The sequence below is a fragment of the Podarcis raffonei genome, chromosome 5 (assembly GCF_027172205.1).
Source record: "Podarcis raffonei isolate rPodRaf1 chromosome 5, rPodRaf1.pri, whole genome shotgun sequence".
Lineage (NCBI taxonomy): Eukaryota > Metazoa > Chordata > Lepidosauria > Squamata > Lacertidae > Podarcis > Podarcis raffonei.
In genome coordinates, this window is record NC_070606.1 from 11,186,838 (window position 1) to 11,209,168 (window position 22,331).

At 44.1% G+C, this 22,331-nt stretch overlaps 1 protein-coding gene across 1 annotated transcript; it reads left to right on the top strand.

The window, feature by feature from the left end:
* The first annotated feature begins 151 nt into the window (after positions 1 to 151).
* On the top strand, positions 152 to 20,342 carry NUFIP1 (nuclear FMR1 interacting protein 1). The gene is made up of 10 exons (XM_053387793.1): positions 152 to 284; positions 3,348 to 3,439; positions 6,232 to 6,336; positions 7,109 to 7,171; positions 7,567 to 7,643; positions 10,452 to 10,544; positions 12,300 to 12,541; positions 14,139 to 14,273; positions 14,751 to 14,986; positions 19,172 to 20,342. Exons 1-10 carry the CDS (start codon positions 152 to 154, stop codon positions 19,502 to 19,504), a joined length of 1,509 nt encoding a protein of 502 aa, XP_053243768.1. The 3' UTR covers positions 19,505 to 20,342.
* The last annotated feature ends 1,989 nt before the right edge of the window (positions 20,343 to 22,331 follow it).

The following is a 22,331-nucleotide window of genomic DNA, read 5'->3' on the forward strand; positions in this document are numbered from 1 at the left end:
CGTCAGCCCACTTCCGGCGCTCGCGGACAGAGTGGGCGGGTCTTCCTTCCTCCTCCTCCGCCGGGGATTGGCCGCGGTCGCGAGATTTACGTCGTTTCCGGTGCGCCGCGCAGCTTCCTCCATGCTGCGCGCCGTTGGAGTTGCTGAGGCGATGGATGCGTCCGTGTGGCGGGTGCCGCCGCCGCCGCCGCCGCCTTTTCCTGACTGGGCCTCGCAAGGCCACTGGCTTCCTTCCCCGCCTCCTCCTCCGGGGCCGTGGCCTCCTCCTTGGTCCCAGCCGCCAGGTGCGTCGCCCTTCGGCCGGCCTCGCACGTGCGGAACTCGCCGCCTCGGGACGGCCTTGCTCCGCTCGGGGTTGGGCCTTGCTAGTCCTCGGGGCTTCCCCGCCCGCCTCGTGGAAACTCCGCAGCGTAGCTCTGGATCAGCCAGGATTGCGGAGCGGCGGAGCCCGAGTATAGAGCCGCAGTAGTCATGTTGAATTTATGGACCTAATAGATATCTAAAGCCATTTGCACATGTTGCCATGCAACCAGTCCATGCATGTTGTTATTGTTGTTGTTTAGTCGTGTCCGACTCTTCGTGACCCCATGGACCAGAGCACGTCAGGAAGTCTTCTCTTCTCATGAGGTAGCCAAAGTCTTGGAGCCTCAGCTTCAGGATCTATCCTTCCAGTGAGCACTCAGGGCTGATTTCCTTCAGAATGGAGAGGTTTGATCTTCTTGCAGTCCATGGGACTCTCAAGAGTCTCCTCCAGCACCAGAATTCAAAAGCATCAATTCCTGGGCGATCAGCCTTCTTTATGGTCCAGCTTTCATTTCCATACATCACTACAGGGAAAACCATAGCTTTAACTTTATGGACCTTTGTTGGCAAGGTGATGTCTCTGCTTTTTAAGATGCTGAGTCCGAGTATAGAGCCGCAATAGTCATCGGATTCAATTCGTCCTTGGCAAATAGGAGAGGGGTGGGTTGGTGTGTGTCCCTCCGCCAGGGCCGGATTTAGGTTTCATGAGGCCCTAAGCTACTGGAGGTAATGGAGGCCTTTATATGCCCAGCTGTCCTTTGTCAACAACAAATTGTCGCTGGTTTTTTTGTTCAATTTATGGACCTAATAGGTATCTAAAGCCATTTGCACATGTTGCCATGCAACCAGTCCATGCAGCATGTTGTTGTTGTTGTTGTTTAGTCGTGTCTGACTCTTCGTGACCCCCTGGACCAGAGCACGCCAGGCACTCCTGTCTTCCACTGCCTCCCGCAGTTTGGTCAAACTCATGCTGGTAGCTACAAGAACACTGTCCAACCATCTCGTCCTCTGCCGTCCCCTTCTCCTTGTGCCCTCCATCTTTCCCAACATCAGGGTCTTTTCCAGGGAGTCTTCTCTTCTCATGAGGTGGCCAAAGTATTGGAGCCTCAGCTTCACGATCTGTCCTTCCGGTGAGCACTCAGGGCTGATTTCCTTCAGAATGGAGAGGTTTGATCTTCTTGCAGTCCATGGGACTCTGTAGGCATCCTATATATAGAAATGAGCAAACCAGTGATATTTTAGGGAGCAGGCTAGCAGGCGGGGCCCATTACTTACATCATAGGAGCCTACACAACACAAAACACTGTTTCTGTATGTCGGTTTTATTTTATTTGTTTTTTATCTTATATTTTGGAAATGTACATCCATTTTTCCCCTTTAAATTTTTTTGGGGCCCCCAAGAGAGTGGGTCCCTAAGCTATAGCCTGTTTAGCTTATATGTAAATCTGACACTGCCCTCTCCCCCCCCCCCTTCTTTAAAAACTGAAAGAATAGAAGGGGTGTGTTTAAGCAAAAAGAGAGAGAGAGAGAAAGGCTGGCAGGCATGGCTGGTGTGGGAAGGGAATCGAGGAAGAGTTGGGGGTTTTGCTTTGCTGTTGTTGTTTTTTGACACCTATCTTCCCCATTTGTGGGTATTCCATTCTTGTTTATGTAATGAGCATTGGAAGGCTGCTTTGGAAAGGTCTGGGATCTCCTCCCCCCCCCCCCATTATTTAGGAGGAACTGCTCCTGGAATTATATTTCTACTGCCCCTCCCTCTTCTCACAGCCCCTCTTCCAAATAATCTACTTTTTCATCTCCATTCCAATGCAGAATAAAACTATTTCATTGAAACATTTAAATTAGCATCCACGTATAAAAAGCACAGTAAAGCCAAGCTCACTGGACAGGAGTTAAAACAGCAATTTAAACAATTTGAAATCCGCAGGGCTGCTTTTCATTTTCTAATCTGATTGTACAGTTGACAACTATTTTGCAGGGGTTTAGTTCCTGGCCCACACATGTCGGCGGAGCACATATAACTGCATCCTGCGCTGTTATGCACTTTTCATTATATTATTGGTTACCTGTGCGCACATGCATGATCACATGTCTTTTGAATGCTTATTAATCAGTCATTGCCTGTTTAAATTCTTCATACTTCATGCTCCAGTTAAATGAAACTCACCATATTGTTATACCACAAGGTTTCTGCCAGTGATGCCCCCATGTTTCCCTGGGGGTGCCAGATGCTGGTGTGGGAAGTAATTATGGGGCCTGGTTTCAGATCCATGTGATCAGACTTTTCATATATTAGCACTGGAGCATAAAGCGCAAACATGCCAAATTAGCTTGCTAGTTTTATCACTTGGTCATAGCAGAAGAATAAAGGTAAAGGGACCCCTGACCATTAGGTCCAGTCGTGACCGACTCTGGGGTTGTGGCGCACATCTCGCTTTATTGGCCGAGGGAGCCGGCGTACAGCTTCCGGGTCATGTGGCCAGCATGACTAAGCCGCTTCTGGCGAACCAGAGCAGCGCACGGAAACGCCGTTTACCTTCCCGCCGGAGCGGTACCCATTTATCTACTTGCACTACTAGGTTGGCAGGAGCAGGGACCGAGCAACGGGAGCTCACCCCGTCGCTGGGATTCGAACCGCCGACCTTCTGATCGGCAAGTCGTAGCACTGTGGTTTAACCCACAGCACCACCCACATCCCTTGAGCAGAAGAATAACATTCAGCAAATGGCCTGGGATAGAAGAGTTCCCTAGGAAGAAGGATTGTTCATTCTGAGAACTGCTGCTCTGTGAAGGGGGATAGGGAGTCTCCTAACAACTCTCAGGCCCTTTAACAAACTATTATCACCAAGATTCTTTGGGCGAAGCCATGATTGTTTTTAAAGTGGTATGATCCTGCTCTAAATGGGTAATGCAGATGGGACCCTAGTCTGGCAGTTTTAACTGTTTAGTTGTGTTCATATGTAATTTTACTTCGTACACAAATTGCAGTGTCCTAATGGCCGATGCAAATAAATATCAGTAACTATTTTGATTTTTAATTAAAGGCAGAAATTTCCATTTTGATAGAGAATGGCAAATGGAACAAGCTGGAATGCCACGTGCTGGATCCTGTCAAGGCAGGAATGGCAGACAGAAGGTATTTAATTGTAAATGAGGGTTAATAAATTCTGATGTTTGTAGATATTTATTATTTCATATGTTTATTATTTATTAAGTTTATATAGCACCCTTCATCCGAAGAGCACAGGGCAGCTTAGAGCATAAAAATGCAAAATGAAAACACAAATTACTTAATATAATGACAAAAGCAAACAAGAAAAACAATAAACCCTGCTCCCACAAACACATTTAAAAGACTATAGATTGTTTAATCAGCCAGAGGCCTGATCATAGAGGATATGTAATGATGGCACAAGGTGACCCTCCCTGGGAGGAGCATTCCATAAATGGGGAGCTACCGCAGAAAAGGCCTGTTTTTGTGTTGCCCCCCTCTGGGCCTCTTGTGCAGGGGCCACATGAAGAAGGGCTTCAGATGATCATAGAATCATAGAGTTGGAAGAGACCACAAGGGCCATCGAGTCCAACCCCCTGCCAAGCAGGAAACACCATCAGAGCACTCCCGACATATGGTTGTCAAGCCTCTGCTTAAAGACCTCCAAAGAAGGAGACTCCACCACACTCCTTGGCAGCAAATTCCACCGTCGAACAGCTCTTACTGTCAGGAAGTTCTTCCTAATGTTTAGGTGGAATCTTCTTTCCTGCAGTTTGGATCCATTGCTCTGTGTCCGCTTCTCTGGAGCAGCAGAAAACAACCTTTCTCCCTCCTCTATGTGACATCCTTTTATATATTTGAACATGGCTATCATATCACCCCTTAACCTCCTCCAGGCTAAACATGCCCAGCTCCCTTAGCCGTTCCTCATAAGGCATCGTTTCCAGGCCTTTGACCATTTTGGTTGCCCTCCTCTGGACACGTTCCAGTTTGTCAGTGTCCTTCTTGAACTGTGGCGCCCAGAACTGGACACAGTACTCCAGGTGAGGTCTGACCAGAGCAGAATACAGTGGCACTATTACTTCCCTTGATCTAGATGCTATACTTCTATTGATGATTGTGTGGTGCAGGTCACTTCATATGAGGAGAGGAGGTCTTTGAGTTATGGCTGTCCTGAGCCATATAAGACTATGTAGGTAAAAACCAACACTTTGAACAAGGCCCAGAAACGTAATAGGCAGCCTGTGTAGTTGGGACAGGATTGGTTTTAACATGTTTGGACTGCCTAGCCCAGGGGTCTGCAACCTGCGGCTCCGGAGCCGCATGTGGCTCTTTTACACCTTTGCCGCGGCTCCGGGGCAGATACTAGCGAGGGGAGGAGGTGCATTGTGAGGCCGACACTCCCCACTGTGGCGGGCGCTGTACTGGCTGTGACGTCGCATGGGGGCAGTGCGTGCGTTAGTCACGCACCGTCCCGACGTCACCTTCCCGCCCGCCCGCTACATTGTAAGGGGCATGTACGCTGGTCACTGTTTTGAAGGGGAGTGAAGAACACACACACACAAAAAGGTAACTTGTTAATTTAACGTTTAATTCTATGAGGAGGAATAATTGTGAGGGGTCAAACAAAGAAATGATTAAAAAAAGTGACAAAAAAGTTATTTTTATAATGACGAGTTTTGCGGCTCCCAGTTTTTTTTTCTTCGGAAACGGGTCCAAGTGGCTCTTTTTGTCTTGAAGGTTGCAGACCCCTGGCCTAGCCCTAGTGAGCAACCTGACCGCTGAATTCTGCACCACCTGAAGTTTCCAAACCGTCTTCAGAGGCAGCCCCTCGTTTTACCTGTCATTGTATTCTAACCTAGAGGTTACCAGAGCATAGAAAACAGAAGTTAGATGTATTCAGACATGACAATAAATCATGGCGTATTAGAGGAACTAGTTGCGTCAGACCTTGGGCTCTTCCATCCCTTCTCTTCCTTTGGCATAACAATAAGGAGATTGCAATAAAAAATGGAAGTGAAAACTAAATTATAAAACAAATTATAGAAGTATAAAACAGCACAAAGTTACAACCATAAACAAGTGTGAAAACAATAAAAAACTTCCATATATAAAAAGCAATCCTAATTCTGTTTTAAAAAACCACATTGATAAATAGATTAAAAAGTTCCATTATAAATGCAGAACAGAAAATTCAAATGGAAAATGTAAGCTGAGCTTTTTAAAAATTTGAATAATATCATACAGCTCCACAGTTAACATCCACTGCATGTTTGCATGCCCTGCTGCGTACCCTAGTGGTATATGTGGCAAACTTGCTTGCCACATAAAACACAAGTCAGTACTATTCAGTTCACAGCTAACCTGAAATTTGAATCTGGGACATTTAATGCTCCATTCTTTCAGTCACGTCACCGTCATTCTTTTAGCTATAAAAGTTAAAATACTGTGAAACACAATACTTCATCCCAGTTGTAAGCATTGTTCTGCAGTGGTTCCAGTCCTACTTGGACGATCATTTCCAGAGGGTAATGTTTGGGGCATGTTGTTCAGCCCCATGGGCCTTTCAATGTGGGGTTCCTTGTGGTTCAGTCTTATCCCCCACACTGTTTAACATCTACATGAAAACACTGAGTGGGGGTCACCCAGAGTTTTGGAGTATGTTGTCAGCAAAATGTTGAAGACACACAGCTCTAGTTCCTCCAATGATAAGCCATGATTTATTGTCATGTCCGAATGCAGTGTCTGTGAAATTAAATGCAGTTTTTAGGTAGGCTCTGCAAATTGGCTGACTAGCAATTGGATCTGGCAGATTTGGCACCTGTATCTGATACAATATTTTGCATAAGTGGAATGGCTCCTGACAATTACTGTGTTGGTCAGGATAAATATAATTGTAAGTGATTACAGTTAATGTTTCCCTGCTCTGTTTGTAGAATAGGAAGCGAAAAGAACCAGTTTATACTCATTATTGTGATACATGTGATCGTGGCTTTAAAAACAAGGAGAAATATGAAGAACATGTCTCTCAGCACAGGCAGGTATGTTTTAATAGTTGAGTAGATTTTTCTCTCTTTTGGTTGGCAATTAATTAATTAATAGCATGATTTCTTGAGTTCATTAGTTACCTAGCTTAGCACTTCTTCAGTTATGCTGTCATGGGATCATGGAATACTGACATGGATTGTCTCATGCAGCTAGGATTGTCTCTCATCCAAGTGCATGCAATGTCAAAATTTCCTAGGTGTAAATCATTCAAATTGTATAGGGCTGGGAATACCCCTGTCTGTAACCGTGGAAAGTGAAGACAATGCTAAACTAGTCAGTGGCCTGGCTCAATATAAAGCTGCTGTCTGTGTTCCTGAAAGGGTTTAAAGGTGTAAGGAACTTTCAGGTTTCTCTGAAATATACTAAAATTATTCTGATACTCAGTTGCCAGTTATACGGTTGCAAGGTATCATTTGAAAATCTAGAGGGAACACTAGGGTTCAGTTTATCCTAAAATAGTCAAAAATCAGAATAAATGTCTTCCTCTGTGTTGCATAGCCTTAATCAGGTCTAGGGTAAAGCAGCTGTGTCTCTCGCAGGGGCAATAAAGGCCCTTGGTGAAATAAGAAGCAATAGGCCAGTGGCATCAACAGCTAAGGAAGCAGATAAGGTAAAGGCAGAGGAAGAAAAATAAAAATGAGAAGAGAATAAAAAGCAGGAGGTTCAGCCGCAACTGCAGCTTGTCGTTATTGTTGATCCCTTTGCTAATTAGGAATGCAAACACCACCCAGTACTAAAAGTGGTTGCTGCTTTTCTTTATTTCAGTGTACAGAAGATGGCTGCACTTTTAGCGCACATGAAAAATTGGTTCGGATTCACTGGGAAAATGTAGGTATTTCCCTAGTTCAGCTTGAAATCTGATTTTAAATGAATTGTAGAATTGTTGAACTGCAAGGAAAAGGAAACTATTCTTTTCTGCTTTGAACTGTAAAATCAATGCTGCTTTGTTAAATTAGACAGTTGTGGTGAGGAACAGGCCCTTTATGCCAAATGGATTGATCCTCCCATCTACAATTTTCACTCTTGTTTAGGCCTTGGATCAGCTGGTTGATCTTGTTTGTTCTTATTAATGATGTTTTTCAGAGGTTGTGCTGTTGAATTTGGGCTTATTTTCGTCACTGTTTGTCCCCTTTTTTCTGTTTAGTCTTTCACTAAAAACAAAGTTTTAAAAAGACTATAAACACCCGTAATTCACAATGTTTTCCCCCCTTCCCCCTCCGCAGATGCATTCTCCTGGTGCCAAACAAATCAAGTTAGATACTCCAGATGAAATTGCTAAATGGAGGGAGGATAGAAGAAAGTGAGTAGATGTTTAATTTGCGTGGCTCCAGATGAGACTGAAAATGATTCCGCTCCAAAAAAAAAAAAAATCTTATTTGCAACTTTCTCTTATTCCTCCCCTTCCCCTTCTTTCTCATGGCTGCTGCTGAGCACTGCTCTGTTCTTCCATCTTAGTTTAGAATGTATTATTGACTCCATCCATTTGATAGTGAGCTATAAAGCTCTGCAAGGCATAACAGAACTGTGTTCCTTCCTCTCTTGGCTTGGTTGTGCAGGCACCTTTCTAGGTTAGGAATGGGAGGCCTGTGCCCACTCCTGTATTGCTGTCTAGTAAAGGTAAAGGTACCCCTGCCCGTACGGGCCAGTCTTGCCAGACTCTAGGGTTGTGCGCTCATCTCACTCTATAGGCCGGGAGCCAGCACTGTCTGGAGACACTTCCGGGTCACGTGGCCAGTGTGACAAAGCTGCATCTGGCAAGCCAGCACAGCACACGGAACGCCGTTTACCTTCCCGCTGGTAAGCGGTCCCTATTTATCTACTTGCACCCGGAGGTGCTTTCGAACTGCTGGGACCGAACAATGGGAGCGCACCCCGCTGCGGGGATTCGAACCGCCGACCATGTGATCGGCAAGTCCTAGGCGCTGAGGTTTTACCCACAGCGCCACCCGCGTCCCTGTATTGCTGTCTATCTTTCCCAAATTTCTTGACTTCCTCAAGGGGCTCTCTTATAACCTATGTGAATCCCTCCACACACATTTGCTATGTTTACAGTAGGACTGGCTCAAGCTCTCTCTATATTTTATTTCATAGCACAAATCCCAAAGTGATGTAGAATAATAAATTAAAAATTGTAGGAGCAAGGCTGGGAGTAAGCTGTTTGTTACCTCTATTTATTTGATCAGAGGATAATTTCCCAAAGGAAATAAAATATTTAAATATTAACTAATTAATTGAGGGAGGAACTGCATGGGCGTGCATGTGGGGGGGAAAACAGCTCCCACCTGAAAGGGAATGGTTATTGAAATGCCTGATTGTCGCAGAGAGAGACAAATAAAAGTGACTTGAAGGCAAGGCAGTAGCCAAATGTGATCATTATTAAAAGTAGTGCTTTTTTAATGTTCTTGGGAATCTGAATGTATCAAGGGCATCGATGGAGATCCTACCTGGTGAACCCACAGTGAGAGCTATTCCATTTCTGCCACGCAAAAACTTGCTAGTAAAGTGGCTTGCGTGCTCGTTTTTTGTGAAAACTCTTCGGGTATTAAAACAACACCATTTTTATTGCTAAGTTCCCCACAATTCACACACCATGAATAGTTTTCAGGTTAGGAGTTATGAGAACTCTATAGGCTCTTAACTAAGAGGCAACCAACCAGTGTAGCTCAGATAACCAGAAAAATGTAGGGAGCACCGACTGAATTGGCTGTTATAACTTCAGGTAGCAAAGGCAGCTAGAAATGTGTGAATGGGTCACTAAGATCCCTTACTAGCATAACTCCTGAATCCAGTCTTGGGGAGCAAAGGGAACAAACTCTTCCATTTACTCATTATTGCAGTCAGATTTCTATGGAGAAACACTAAAGTGAAAAATAGTTTGGGGAAAACTCTTGGGTTCAGAAACCCAACAAGCAAGATGATAAGCTATGTAGAAGCAACCTATCCATACTCTATCAGTTTAGGGTCAGAAAATTAGTGCTGAAATCAGCACACAGGTGGCACATACCCTGTTGAAAAGGTACTACATAATGATGAAATGCCGCAAAAATGCTAAAGGGAGTGTAGGGCAAGGGAAACTTTTCCCCCGATTTATGGTGTCCTGGTGTGCATTAATTCTGGCTGGATTTGCATGGAATTATTTCAGAAGCAAGGGATTGTACCAGAATATTGCTGTCCGTTGTGGGTCCTAAACAAATTCCTCCAGAAGAAAATTAGCTTCAAGGATGCTAGCAATAGTCTGTGGCTGAGCACAGGAAAGCAAGGATGGGCTACTCCATACAGGACTGTGAAATATAGTGTACCATAGGCATATAACTAGGAGGCTAACAACAGAAGATAGTGTCATAAAAATTTGGTATTCCTGTATATCTTTCATATGTTACAGGTCTCTGCAGGCAGAGCAGGTGCTGTGATTCTCCAGTAGTTTGACTTTCCCTTTTTAGCCAGCAGGGTATAAATAATAAAATTATTTTTATTCTTATTGCTTTGAGGCACACTCCTTTGTCTTTTGAGATAGATGGGTACTGACAACCAAATTAAGGTGTGCAAGTGAATGGACCAGCAGTTATACCTAGAAATATTTGCCATATCACATGTGGTTTTCTACAAAGGGTTGAGAACAAGGAATGTCATTGTATTTATTGTAAAAAAAATTGCAGTAAAATTATATGTAAAATAACAACTGCAGAACAACTTATGATGCAGGTGCTACAAAACCACGCTTTGGCCACAGGCAGGGAGACAACCCCGCCCCAGGCCCTACAACAGTTGAAAACAGTTGAAAACAGCAGCTAGCCAGCCCCAGCTTTCTCCAGGCAGGAGAAAGGGGTGCCTGTGGCAGTAATAGCATATCTGTTGTCCTGGAGTCTTACGGATGTCAGGGCCTGGAGGAGTCGCACTCCCATTCTTCCGTTCCCTAGTTGATGGCCTAGGCTAGGAACACACCAGCCTTTAGCCATGGAAGACAAGTGGTTTGCCTGCCAGCCCACAGTGTTGAAAGCACTGGATCTTCCCAGCCCCCAATGCTTGCTAGGAATGTTGCGATTAAGGCTTGCAAAACACTTCAGTGCCATAGATGTATTAATAAGACTTCATATGTACGTTGCTCTAGAAATTTTCCTACTTTGGCAAATATTGAAAAGAAGAAAGCAATGGAGGTGGAAAAGGAGCAAAGAGGAGGAGTACTGAAAACACTTCAGTTTGGGTAAGAGTGTGTGTGTATCTATATCTGTCTATATATATATCTATATGTTGTTGGTACCATCAGAGAGGGACTCTTTCCCTTTCCTTATCATTTATTAAAGTTTAATTCATTTTCTCTAATATGTTCAGAACAGTGTAGATGAGATTTCCAGAAAGTCTGCACCCAGGAATTAGTCCGGTCCCAGCCTGGTACATACTTAATTATATTGAGCACTTTCAATCCATTCTCTGGTCTAGATGTGTGCAGTGACCAAGCTTGCCTAAGCATGGGATTACCCATCGCCACCGGTATTTGTGCAATTGCTAAGTTTATACCAGCGGACCTATAAAATTAGGCTTCTACTGATTTTATCACAAGGCATAGCAGCTTATCTTTCCTTCCCTCCTCGTTCCTCAGCAGTTGTTAGTAGCAGCTCCCACATGCATGTCACACCATCCTTCTCCCATCGTTCTTCTGCAAATACAACCTTCACGTTCCAGTCACTTGCTCAGCCCTTCTGACACACATTTCAATTTTCATTCTACAACCTCTCTGACAGTATGGTAAAGGTAAAGGTGACCCCTGACCATTAGGTCCAGTCGTGGCCGACTCTGGGGTTGTGGCGCTCATCTCGCTTTACCGGCCGAGGGAGCTGGCGTACAGCTTCCAGGTCATGTGGCCAGAATGACTAAGCCGCTTCTGGCGAACCAGAGCAGCGCACGGAAATGCCGTTTACCTTCCTGCCGGAGCGGTACCTCTATTTATCTACTTGCACTTTGACGTGCTTTCGAACTGCTAGGTTGGCAGGAGCAGGGACCGAGCAACAGGAGCTCACCCCGTCGCGGGGATTCAAACCGCTGACCTTCTGATCAGCAAGTCCTAGGCTCTGTGGTTTAACCCACAGCGCCACCCACGTTCCCAGTATGGTAGCCATCTTCAAATACCTGAAGGGCCGTCCCATGGAAGATGGAGCAAGCTTGTTTTCTGCTGCTCTAGAGCATGGGTAGGCAAACTAAGGCCCGGGGGCCGGATCTGGCCCAATCGCCTTCTAAATCCGGCCCTCGGACGGTCCAGGAATCAGTGTGTTTTTACATGAGTAGAATGTGCACTTTTATTTAAAATGCATCTCTGGGTTATTTGTGGAGCATAGAAATTGGTTCATTTTTTCTTTTTCAAAATATAGTCCACCCCCCCAACAAGGTCTGAGGGACAGTGGACTGGCCCACAGCTGAAAAAGGTTGCTGACTCCTGCTCTAGAGAGTGGGAACTCAACCAATAGATCCAAATTTCAAGAAAGAGATCCACGGATGAAGGGTGGTGCATAAATAAATAAGAAAAGGAGATTCCGCCTAAATTTTAGGAAGAATCGTCTGACAGTAAGAGCTGTTTGACAGTGGAACGGATTTCCTCAGAAATTGGCCTTTCCTTCCTTGGAGGTTTTTTACACAGGATGGATGGTCGTCTGTGAGGGATTCTTTAGTTGTGATTCCTGCATTGCAGAGAGTTGGACTGTATGAACTTTGAGATCCTTTCCAACTCTAGAATAACAGCAAGGCACTTGGTCCAGATTGTAAACAAGACTGGGGGAAAGCTATCCTGATTCTCTCGATACCCAACACAGTGTTTCCCAAACTTTTGATACCTAGGTAATGCTGAGGTATAAATGAATGATTAGGAATCAGCCGTATATAAGAATATATGTGGGGAGCAGCAGCTGTGTCATGGCTGAGACAGGAAATGACCTGGAAGAAACCTTTATGCATTTTTCTCTTCCAGCAAGATGAAAGGAATATGGAAACCTCCTCAAGCTGTGGCTTCTAGGCAACGAGGAAAAGCAAGAAGGCAGACAAATGGCTGCTGGAACAAATCTAATCATCCCTTGAAGGCTCCCGCTGCAGCTGTGACTGGTCCAAATAACCATGGGACCGAGAAGGAAATTGGAAAAGAGCTTTCTGGAGAAGCAGATACCTCTATGAGAGATGTAGATCCCCTTAGCATTCTGGCCAGAAACGATCCTGGTGAGGCCTTTCCCTGAGTTTTGTTTCTTCACGTAATTAAATGTTCAACAGAAAGCAGTAAGAGAACTGCCCTTAGACAAATGTAGGTGAGAGGGTTGTGGAGGTAGAAGTGACTCCACGCCCCCCCCCCAAACCTGCCAAGTGAATAACTTGTTTTTGTTGAGGGACTTCGCTAAGCAGAAGTCAAGCCCAGTTTCCCTCAGCCAGCAAAAGGCCCCTGCTGTCCTCCTCAGGGTTGGAATTGGTCAAATTGGTTGGAATTGGTCAAATTAGTGAGTTGGCCCTGGTGCTACTGATGATCATGGAGAGATAAATAAGGTTTATTCACATACCCCCTTTTTTGCAATAACTGCACTCAGTGGGTTTACCCAATCCACTGGTTCCCCAAAACTGCTCCGAGCAGGATTCTGGAGCAGTTGCCACCACTTGGGAAGTTTTTAGGGTTGATATTAGCCTCCTTCAACTTGCCAGTTCCCTGGCCACTAGCCAGGAGGATCCTGAAGAGGTTTTTAGTAAGTTCTGTTTTATCTGTTTATCTAAAGCACACAGGAAGAAGAGGGGGCCCTGCAGGCCCATAAAGGAGGATAGACTGGTTCATCTCTGACTCTGGATGCAAAAAAGGCCTAACTTTGGCAGAGACCACTAGAGGTGGCTTCATGGGCCAGATTGGGGCCTCAGATTTGCATCTGGTTGCTCATTGCAAACCACTTTTCTTGTTGGCTTTTCTGTCTCCAGTACTGAGCTTAAAGCTGAAGGATTTGGGGCCATAGCCCATTCTGATAAGTCTTCCTTCAGGTAAATACTCCAAGTTCTCTAGGGGATGCCACTTCGAGACAGCTTCTCATCTGTTTACACAGATTACCACGCAAGGGGGTAAAAGGAATCTCTTTTGGTGTTGTGTAATTGTTCAAATATTTTTGTCTCACAATTGAAGAAGAGGAGTATTTCACCATTTAGGTACTCTTTATCAGAGTGTGATTTATTGCTGGAAAAAACTAGGCACCGTATTTTTCGCTCTATAAGACCACCAGACCACAAGACGCACCTAGTTTTGGGGGAGGAAAACAAGAAAAAAAACATTCTGAATCTCAGAAGTCAGAACAGCAAGAGGGATCGCTGCGCAGTGAAAGCAGCAATCCCTCTTGCTGTTCTGGCTTCTGGGATAGCTGTGCAACCTGCATTCGCTCCATATGACGCACACACATTTCCCCTTACTTTTTAGGAGGGAAAAGTGAGTCTTATAGAGCAAAAAGTACGGTATATATGAAGGGCTGACAGCACACAAGTTTGCTTATCCCCAGCACTACTGAAAACTTCTGCAGCCAAGACTATGCAGAGCATTACAGTCGGTCATCTGCTTGCATTGAATAAATGTATTTAATTTGCATGTTTAATTTAGAATTGGCTGTATCAAGTTTTTCAGAACCCTTTATTGTTGCAGTGTGGATGGGTACACATCTATGAATAGGGCGGAAAGTTTCTGTGGTGGATGTGAGGGAGTAGCTATACGGGGCACGGAGGGTCAGTTCAGTGAAGCCTGGAGCTGGTTGTAGGCCCTGCTGACCGATAATGATGCGATTTTTCTGCCTCCTTCCAGATTCAGACAAAGAGGGGTGCACTGAAAAAAATGCAGCTTTGGCGATGACTGTTGTTCCAAAGCAGGTGACCTCGGCTCTGAGCTCACTAGTGGCCAACTATGGCAGCATGTCGGAAAGTGAGAGTGAACAAGAGGGTAAGCGGTTTAATTTAAGCTAAGCTGAACTATGTATATACAGTTAGCAGTAAAGGTGCAGTTATGGAATATGTGGCTCGTTAGTGATGCCCTGCTATTTATAGGGCTGGTAGGTGACTAAATGAACAGAAGCTATTGCATTAATGCTCTAAATCAGGGTTGCCCAAACTTGGGTCTCCAGCTGATTTTGGACCACAACTCCCATCATCCCTAGCTAGCAGAACCAGTGGTCGAGGATTATGGGGCTTGTATTCCAAAAGCAGCTGGAGACCCAAGTTTGGGAAACCCTGTTCTAAATCATAATTGTGTTTTGGTTTAAGTGATACAGGCATACTATTTGTGCACGGTGCTCTTAAGATTCAATATCATTTCTTAAGTAATTTCAGTTTGAATCTGTCTTGTGCAGTAATCAGTTGCCTGACCCAATCAGTGCTTTCAGCACTACTTATCTTAACGCTTGTTCTTTTTTAAAAATAGAACCAATCAAGACCGCAGCAAAAGTATTTTGTGAAAACAAGACATCTCTCAGAAGTGTCCCTCCATCTTCAAGCATCTCCCAGAGCTTTAAAGACACAGGCCATAAAGAAGCTGCTAATTATGCAGACGCAGCACCGGGGAGGCCGGATTCACATGCAGTACATTCCAGGAGTCTGAACAGACAGAGGAAATCATTTTCTGAATTACCACGCCGTCATCCAACCCTGCTGGAAATGGTAAACTGCCCTTCCAGTATTTTCTACTTAGTAAATAGAATATTGTGTGTTCATGATTGTAGGCTGGTGCTGTAAGAGGTTAGGTAGCTTTGTCAGGTACTGCAGGCTTAAAAGGTAACGGTAAAAGTAAAGGGACCCCTGACCATTAGGTCCAGTCATGACCGGTTCTGGGGATGCGGCGCTCATCTCTCCTTATTGGCCAAGGTCATGTGGCCAGCATGACTAAGCCGCTTATGGCAAGCCAGAGCAACGCACGGAAACGCCGTTTACCTTCCCACCGGAGTGGTACCTATTTATCTACTTGCACTTTGATGTGCTTTCGAACTGCTAGGTTGGCAGGAGCTGGGACCGAGCAATGGGAGCTCACCCCGTCGCGGAGAATCGAACCGCCGACCTTCTGATCAGCAAGCCCTAGGCTCTGTGGTTTAACCCACAGCGCCACCCGCGTCCCGACTGCAGGCTTAGTCAAGGCAAAATAAAGTGCTGCTTGATCACCTGCTATGTTTGTTCCAAAATACCTTTCCAATACCTTCTATCCAGCATATCCTAAATCCATCTAAACTTAATATGTGAGAAAAAAGTGGCTTGCCATTAAATGAGAAGTGCCGTTAGGCTATCTGAGAGATGGAATAAGACAACTGAATTAATACTGGAGGAAGAAGCAGACAGGTCACTGGGTTAGTCTGTTGCATCAAAAACAAAGAGTCCTGTAACCCTTTAAAGACAAATAAATAAAAAACATCAGTTTGTTATAATGTTTCCGGAAATACTGCTTTAAGCATAGATTTGTAGGGTCCTTGGATGTGAGGACATGGGTACATAGTGTATTTCTTCCCATTGTGTTCTCTGTCAGTTGCAACCATGTGTCCATGGTGAGTTCTGTACTAATTCTGGCCACACAGTTTATTCCCTTCAGTTAAGCATTAGCTGACCAAAACCATCTCCACTTGTTACAGGAGAGTGAGAAAACAAAGGTCTGAGTTGGTAACTGTCAGATCCAATAGTAGTTGGTGAATGTTCTTTCATTGTGAAATTATGTTTTTTTAATTTAAGATTTTATTGACTTATACAAAAAAAAAGTACAATTAGGGGATGTATATCAAAGAATATTTGTTTTGTCACATTATAGCACACAATTACTATTAACAGTTGAATGAGATCAACAGAGTACAGTGGTACCTCGGGTTACATACGCTTCAGGTTACACACTCCACTAAGCCAGAAATAGTGCTTCAGGTTAAGAACTTTGCTTCAGGATAAGAACAGAAATCGGGCTCCGGCGGCGCGGCGGCAGCAGGAGGCCCCATTAGCTAAAGTGGTGCTTCAGGTTAAGAACAGTTTCAAGTTAAGAACGGACCTCCAGAACGAATTAAGTACTTAACCCGAGGTACCACTGTATTATTTTTTTTCTAAATCAGTTATGAGGTCCACATTTCATTCATTGGTACAGGCAAAGAACTTTGCAAATCATTTGCAGTAACATCAGGGATAAATTCCTGGTGTAGGAATGTTCCGGGGTTATGTGTTATTTTCTCAGTGCTCCAGATCCCAGGTATTATTGTACCTAAAAGGCAATTGTAAATCATAATCGCAGCATCATTTGAATAGCAGTCTCAGTAATCCTAGCCATCTCCTAATATACCTCAGTCCAAAAATTTTGAACAATGGACACTCCCGCCATAAATGGATGTACGTCACCCTGGCACCAAATCTGTGCCAGCGATCGAATGCCAACCCTGAAGTCATGTGAGATAATTGTACCAGTGTGCAGTGTTGCCTGTGTAATATCTTCACATAGGTAAACACCAGTTTGTATGGTTTAGATAGAAGACCGTAAGTTTTTCCATTAATTTCATTCGTATCAATGCCTATATCACACTCCCATAGAGTTTTAAGGCCTGCAAGAACTCAAATATATCATTGTGGTACTACCTGAATACTGGTTTCTCTATTTCAGGAAGGTTCAGCAGTTGGCTTCAATAATAAAAAGTTATATACTAGTTAAGCACGCTAAACCAAAAAAGAAAACACTGAAGCTGAAAGCATCTCCCTCCTTTTCTGTACACCCTGTGTCCAGTGCTTGGGCACCGCACCACTTTTTCTGTGAGGAAGGTTGCCTTCTCAGTGTACCGTATTTTTCGCCCTATAGGACGCACTTTTCCCCCTCCAAAAATGAAGGGGAAATGTGTGTGCGTCCTATGGGGCGAATGCAGGCTTTTGCTGAAGCCTGGAGAGTGAGAGGGGTCGGTGCGCACCCACCAGGCTTCGGGCTTCGCGCAGCTCTCCTACGGCTTTTGGAGAGCTGCCTGTTTTGGGGGCTGGGGTCGGGGGAAGCTCGGGCTTCCCCAGCCCCATGCCTGGGGGGGAAATAATTTTTTTTTCTTTATTTCCCTCCCAAAAAACTAGGTGCGCCCTATGGGCCGAAAAATACGGTATTTTCTGCTTAGTGTTTTTCTTTGGTTTCTTCTCAGTGTTTTTATTGGTTTGTTGCAGGGTGGGGTGTATTCTGAGCATTGGCAGTTTTTATTCTATGTATTTATTGCGTCTATATTTCACCGTTTCCTCCAAGAAGCTCAAAGGGTGCACACGGTTATCCAATTCCCTGTTTTATTCTCACAATAACCCTGCGAGGTAGATTAGGCTAAGAGATGGTGACTGACCCAGGATCACCCAGTGACCTTCATGGCTGGGTGGCGATTAGAACTCTGGTCTCCCAGGTCATAATTCAGCACTCTAACCACTACATTGGGATAGGCAACCTAAGGCCCATGGGCCGGATGCGGCCCAATCGCCTTCTCAATCCGGCCCGTGGATGGTCCGGGAATCAGCATGTTTTTACATGAGTAGAATGTGTCCTTTTATTTACAATGCATCTCTGGGTTATTTGTGGGGCCTGCCTGGTGTTTTTATATGAGTAGAACGTGTGCTTTTATTTAAAATGCATCTCTGGGTTATTTGTGGGGCATAGGAATTTGTTCATTTATTTTTTTTCAAAATATAGTCCGGCCCACCACATGTTCTGAGGAACGGTGGACCAGCCCACAGCTGAAAAAGGTTGCTGACCCCTGGACTACACCAGACCTCATATTACATGGTGCTCATCCCATTTCCTTAGCTTTCATGTGTACCTCTGAGTGGGATGCAGGTGGCGCTGTGGTCTAAACCACTGAGCTTCTTGGGCTTGCCGGTCAGAAGGTCGGAGGTTCGAATCCCCATAATTGGGTGAGCTCCTGTTGCTCTGTCCTAACAGTTCAAAAGCACACCAGTTCAAGTAGACAAATAGGTAACACTGTGGTGGGAAGGCAAACAGCGTTTCCGTGCGCTCTGGTTTCAGTCACAGTGTTCCGTTACTCCAGAAGCAGTTTAGTCCTGCTGGCCACATGACCCGGAAAGCTGTCTGTGGACAAACGCCGGCTCCCTTGGCCTGAAAGCGTGATGAGCGCCACAACCCCATAGTCGCCTTTGACTGGACTTAACCATCCAGGAGTCCTTTACCTTTACCTCTGAGCCCGAAAAGTTTTGGGGGCCCTCACATATCCTAAAATAGAAAGATACTTTCTATGGCTGAGATGGTTCAGTTGGTAGAACATAAGACTCTTAAGCTCAAGGTCATGGGTTCAAGTGCATTGGGAAAAGATTCCTGAATTGCAGGGGGTTTGGCTAGATGACCCTTGTGGTCCCATCCAGCTCTGCAATTATATTATATCCATTTTTATAAGATTACTTGTGTTGCTTTGGGCTAAGGAAAACCAGCTATAGGGCCTGTTTCAGTGTCTGGCCTGCAGCGGGTGCAGAAGTGAGAATATTTGCCACGTTAGTCATTCCCCAGTTTCCGTTTAGGCCTTTCAGTGGCTGCATAGCAAATAAATATTTTAAATAAATATGTGTCCCTCATCATGGGGTGACTTCCTTAGGAGGATGCTATCTTACTGGGATAGTTCTTGAGCTTCAAAGTCCCACAATAAATTGGGGGGTGGCATCCGATCAGAGTGATTAATCCATAGTTTCAATTTTTATAAAATGTCTGAGGAGTATATTTCTGCCTGGTTTTTAGCAGAGACAAGAAACCAAATATATATTGGAAACCCATTTGCTGATTACTCCATAATTGTATCGCTGTGTAAGCAGTTCTGTTTGCATATAATGTTTGTAGAAATATGCCTCATTCTGTCTTTCTCCTTCTAGCTACTAGCAAAGGACATACGGCATGAAAGGAATGTGATTCTGCAGTGCATTCGCTATATTCTCCAAAATGATATCTTTGGACTCTACTCACAGACTGATTCGAGAGCTTGCATGGAGACTGGACAGACTTCTCAAGATACGAAAGGCAGGCAAACTGAATCTAACAGCTCTCATAGTTTTGACAATAAATTAGCAGAGCAGAATGAATTACTTGTAGGTCAAAGTAAGGAGCCATCTGTATCCTGCACAGCACAAACTTACGCTGTTGATGAGGAGATTTGGGAAACCACAGAAATACACTGTAAAGAAAACGAACTTGATAGTTCTGCATAACCAGACCTATTTTGGGATTCTTTCTGAAAGTCAGCAAATTATATAGGAGCTCAAAATATTTTGACAGAACTAAATCAGCCCTTCTAATGTAAACCTGCATCGACATCCATCCTGTTACTATTTTGATCTTGTAGATTTTCCCCCCTTGAGGGTTTTATTTTTATGCCTGAGGAGTTTAAATGGACATTAACCGCATTAAATCAATATTCATGTGATTTCTATTATAGACATGACAGCAACATTCATTGTTGTTGCCCTTCTTCCCTATGGTCTCAGGCACTTTTCCTCCCTCCCCAAAGTGTAACAGCCGTGGAGACAGATTGTGGGAAGGGAAGGCAGGAAGAGGGTTTGGCTTTCCTCCCCTCTGTGCTCTTTCGATGTTCATATTAGACATGCCCCCATCTCATCCTCCCATTTTATTCATGAATGTGATACTCATGAAATGTGGCTGCCACTATTGTGCCCAATGTGGCCCCTAGAGTATCTTAATTTCTGAAGTATCAGAAAGATGGAACATTAAAAATTAGCCTTGCAAATATTTATCCAATCTTAACACTAGTTTTGTTGTCTTGAGCAGCAGGCTGAAGGACGCATTATCTCCCTACCTGCCTCTGACCAGATTGGATTGTTTTATTTTTATTACGGTTGTCCCCAGCAATGTGGTACAATTTAAAAAAGCTTTATATTTTTAATTATTAGTGGAGCAATATGCACCAAGTTGCTTGGATTAAAAGTATGTTTTTTACAAAAATATGTACTGTATTCCTTCCCACACTCCCACTTTTGTCCTACAGATGTAATACATTAACACTTAATAAACTGTTGGTGCAGAAACTGATCACAGACAATTTATATTGGATTTTAAATAATACATTGAAATTGTGTGTAATTGCAGTGACTCACTGTCTATTTGTCCTAGTTTGATTTGGAAATTTGGTTTTCAGTCCGGTTAAGGCAGTCCATGATACAGTAGAGCCATTATGAGGGGTTGGGATGGTATAGTGAAAAACGCTGGATTTTTTTTTGACATGTGAATTAATGTGGAAAAAAGGTGTACTCTCAAAAAGAAGTGGAAGTAATTCTCCATTGCACTGCAAAATTAGTCTAAAAGTAGCAGGAATAAACTTAGAAATTGTGCACATTCCCACTGCATTTCTTTAAAATCTTTATTCAGATGGTTCATTGTCAGCAGTGCTACAGGAACCAAGAGGATCAAAAATTAAGAAGACTAGCAGGCCAAAGGTCTGCTGAAATAAAATGACTAGCCCACAAACATGTATTTCTCATTCACACACACTCATGGGTGCCAACAAGATTTTCTGGCCCCAGCACACTGTTTATGAATTTGACCTCCTGACACACAAAGAAAAGATCTGTAGAAAAGTTACATATGTTTTGTGTCATATGCATATTTGTGTCCAGGTGGGAATGGAGGGTGCAAAAATAAATCGGGGATGACACATGTAATAAAATGTCTGCAGACAATGTGAACCAGTGAAGTTTTTTGCATAAATGAATTTACATACTAGAAAAGGCTTAACCTGTTGAATTTCTACCGTATAGCTGTTAAAGGGACAAGAACCCAGTTTCCCCCCAATACCAACACTAAACCAAAGTCTAGGCTACTGTCCTGTGTAAGCCCTATTAAATACAAAGAAACATATGAGAAGACATGTATACCATGGTACTAAAAGGTACAATGAATTTTAAACGAGTTGCTTTAGGTCCTGCACAGATTTGCTTAAGCCTCTTGGAAAGTTTTCACAATTTGCATTTAGCATCCACCCACATTTATTGTGGAATAGTGTTTGAAGAAAATAACTGATCTCAAATGAACCCACCACAAGAAAAATGCATCCTGTTTGCTGGGGGAATGGGGAAATCTACAGAGATAACCGTAGGTCTGCAACAGGAAATGTGCATTAAAGGAGAAAGGAAAACACCAGCTCTTTAGGACCCCAGGGCTTCCAATGGTGTGGAATTCAAGAACTCACATCTGTCACAGTTACGACTTCATTCACTGGCTGGTGGGAGCAACCAGGCTGGTTCATTTCACAGAAATCACTTGGAAAGCTACCTGCACATTTTGCTTCATAATGTTCTTCCTAGAAGAGCTCAAGACTTCAAAGGTTTTTTTAACAAAATCTCAAGTCTGGGACCCTGCCTGGTGATAGACTTCTTCCTATGATGTTTGACATCATGGTTGGAGTCACAGTACTGTACTCATTGATTTCCAGCTATATACAGGATAATAAGGCTAGGTGCAAAATTGTTCCCACAACCACCTATGGTGCCAGGGTCAAGCTAGTTTCAGCCAAGCAGAATTCACAATTAAGATGCAATACGAAAATCTGCTTTGGTTAAACCAAGAAATTTTCTTCTTGTGGCCATGTCAGAGGGGATGGAAAACACACTAGTCCAAGAACCTGGCTCATCCATGGTTTAAAGCATTATATCCTCACTAGGGTTGTAGCCTTTTAGACCTTTCCCATTGGTTGGTTGCGCGTTGCTCCCGGGAGGGAGGAAGGAGTCAACAGACACAGAGGGTTGGTTCAGAGAAAGAGTTTATTTCTGCAGAAAGGCACTGTGTGATCAGTCACAGCAAGCACCCTTAAAGAGCAGTTACATACAGCTTATATCCTCTTTCCCCCTCCCCAGGAATCCAGCCTCATGAGTTTGTACATGTAAGTTTGCATCCTTGAGTATGAACAGAAATTCCTGTTTCTGTACTCTTATCTTGGGGTAAAAGGACACCCAACTATAGTACTCCTAGCGCCATCCCCAGGCGCAGGGGCTGACAGGCCTGTCTTGCAAGGTCTGTGCATCA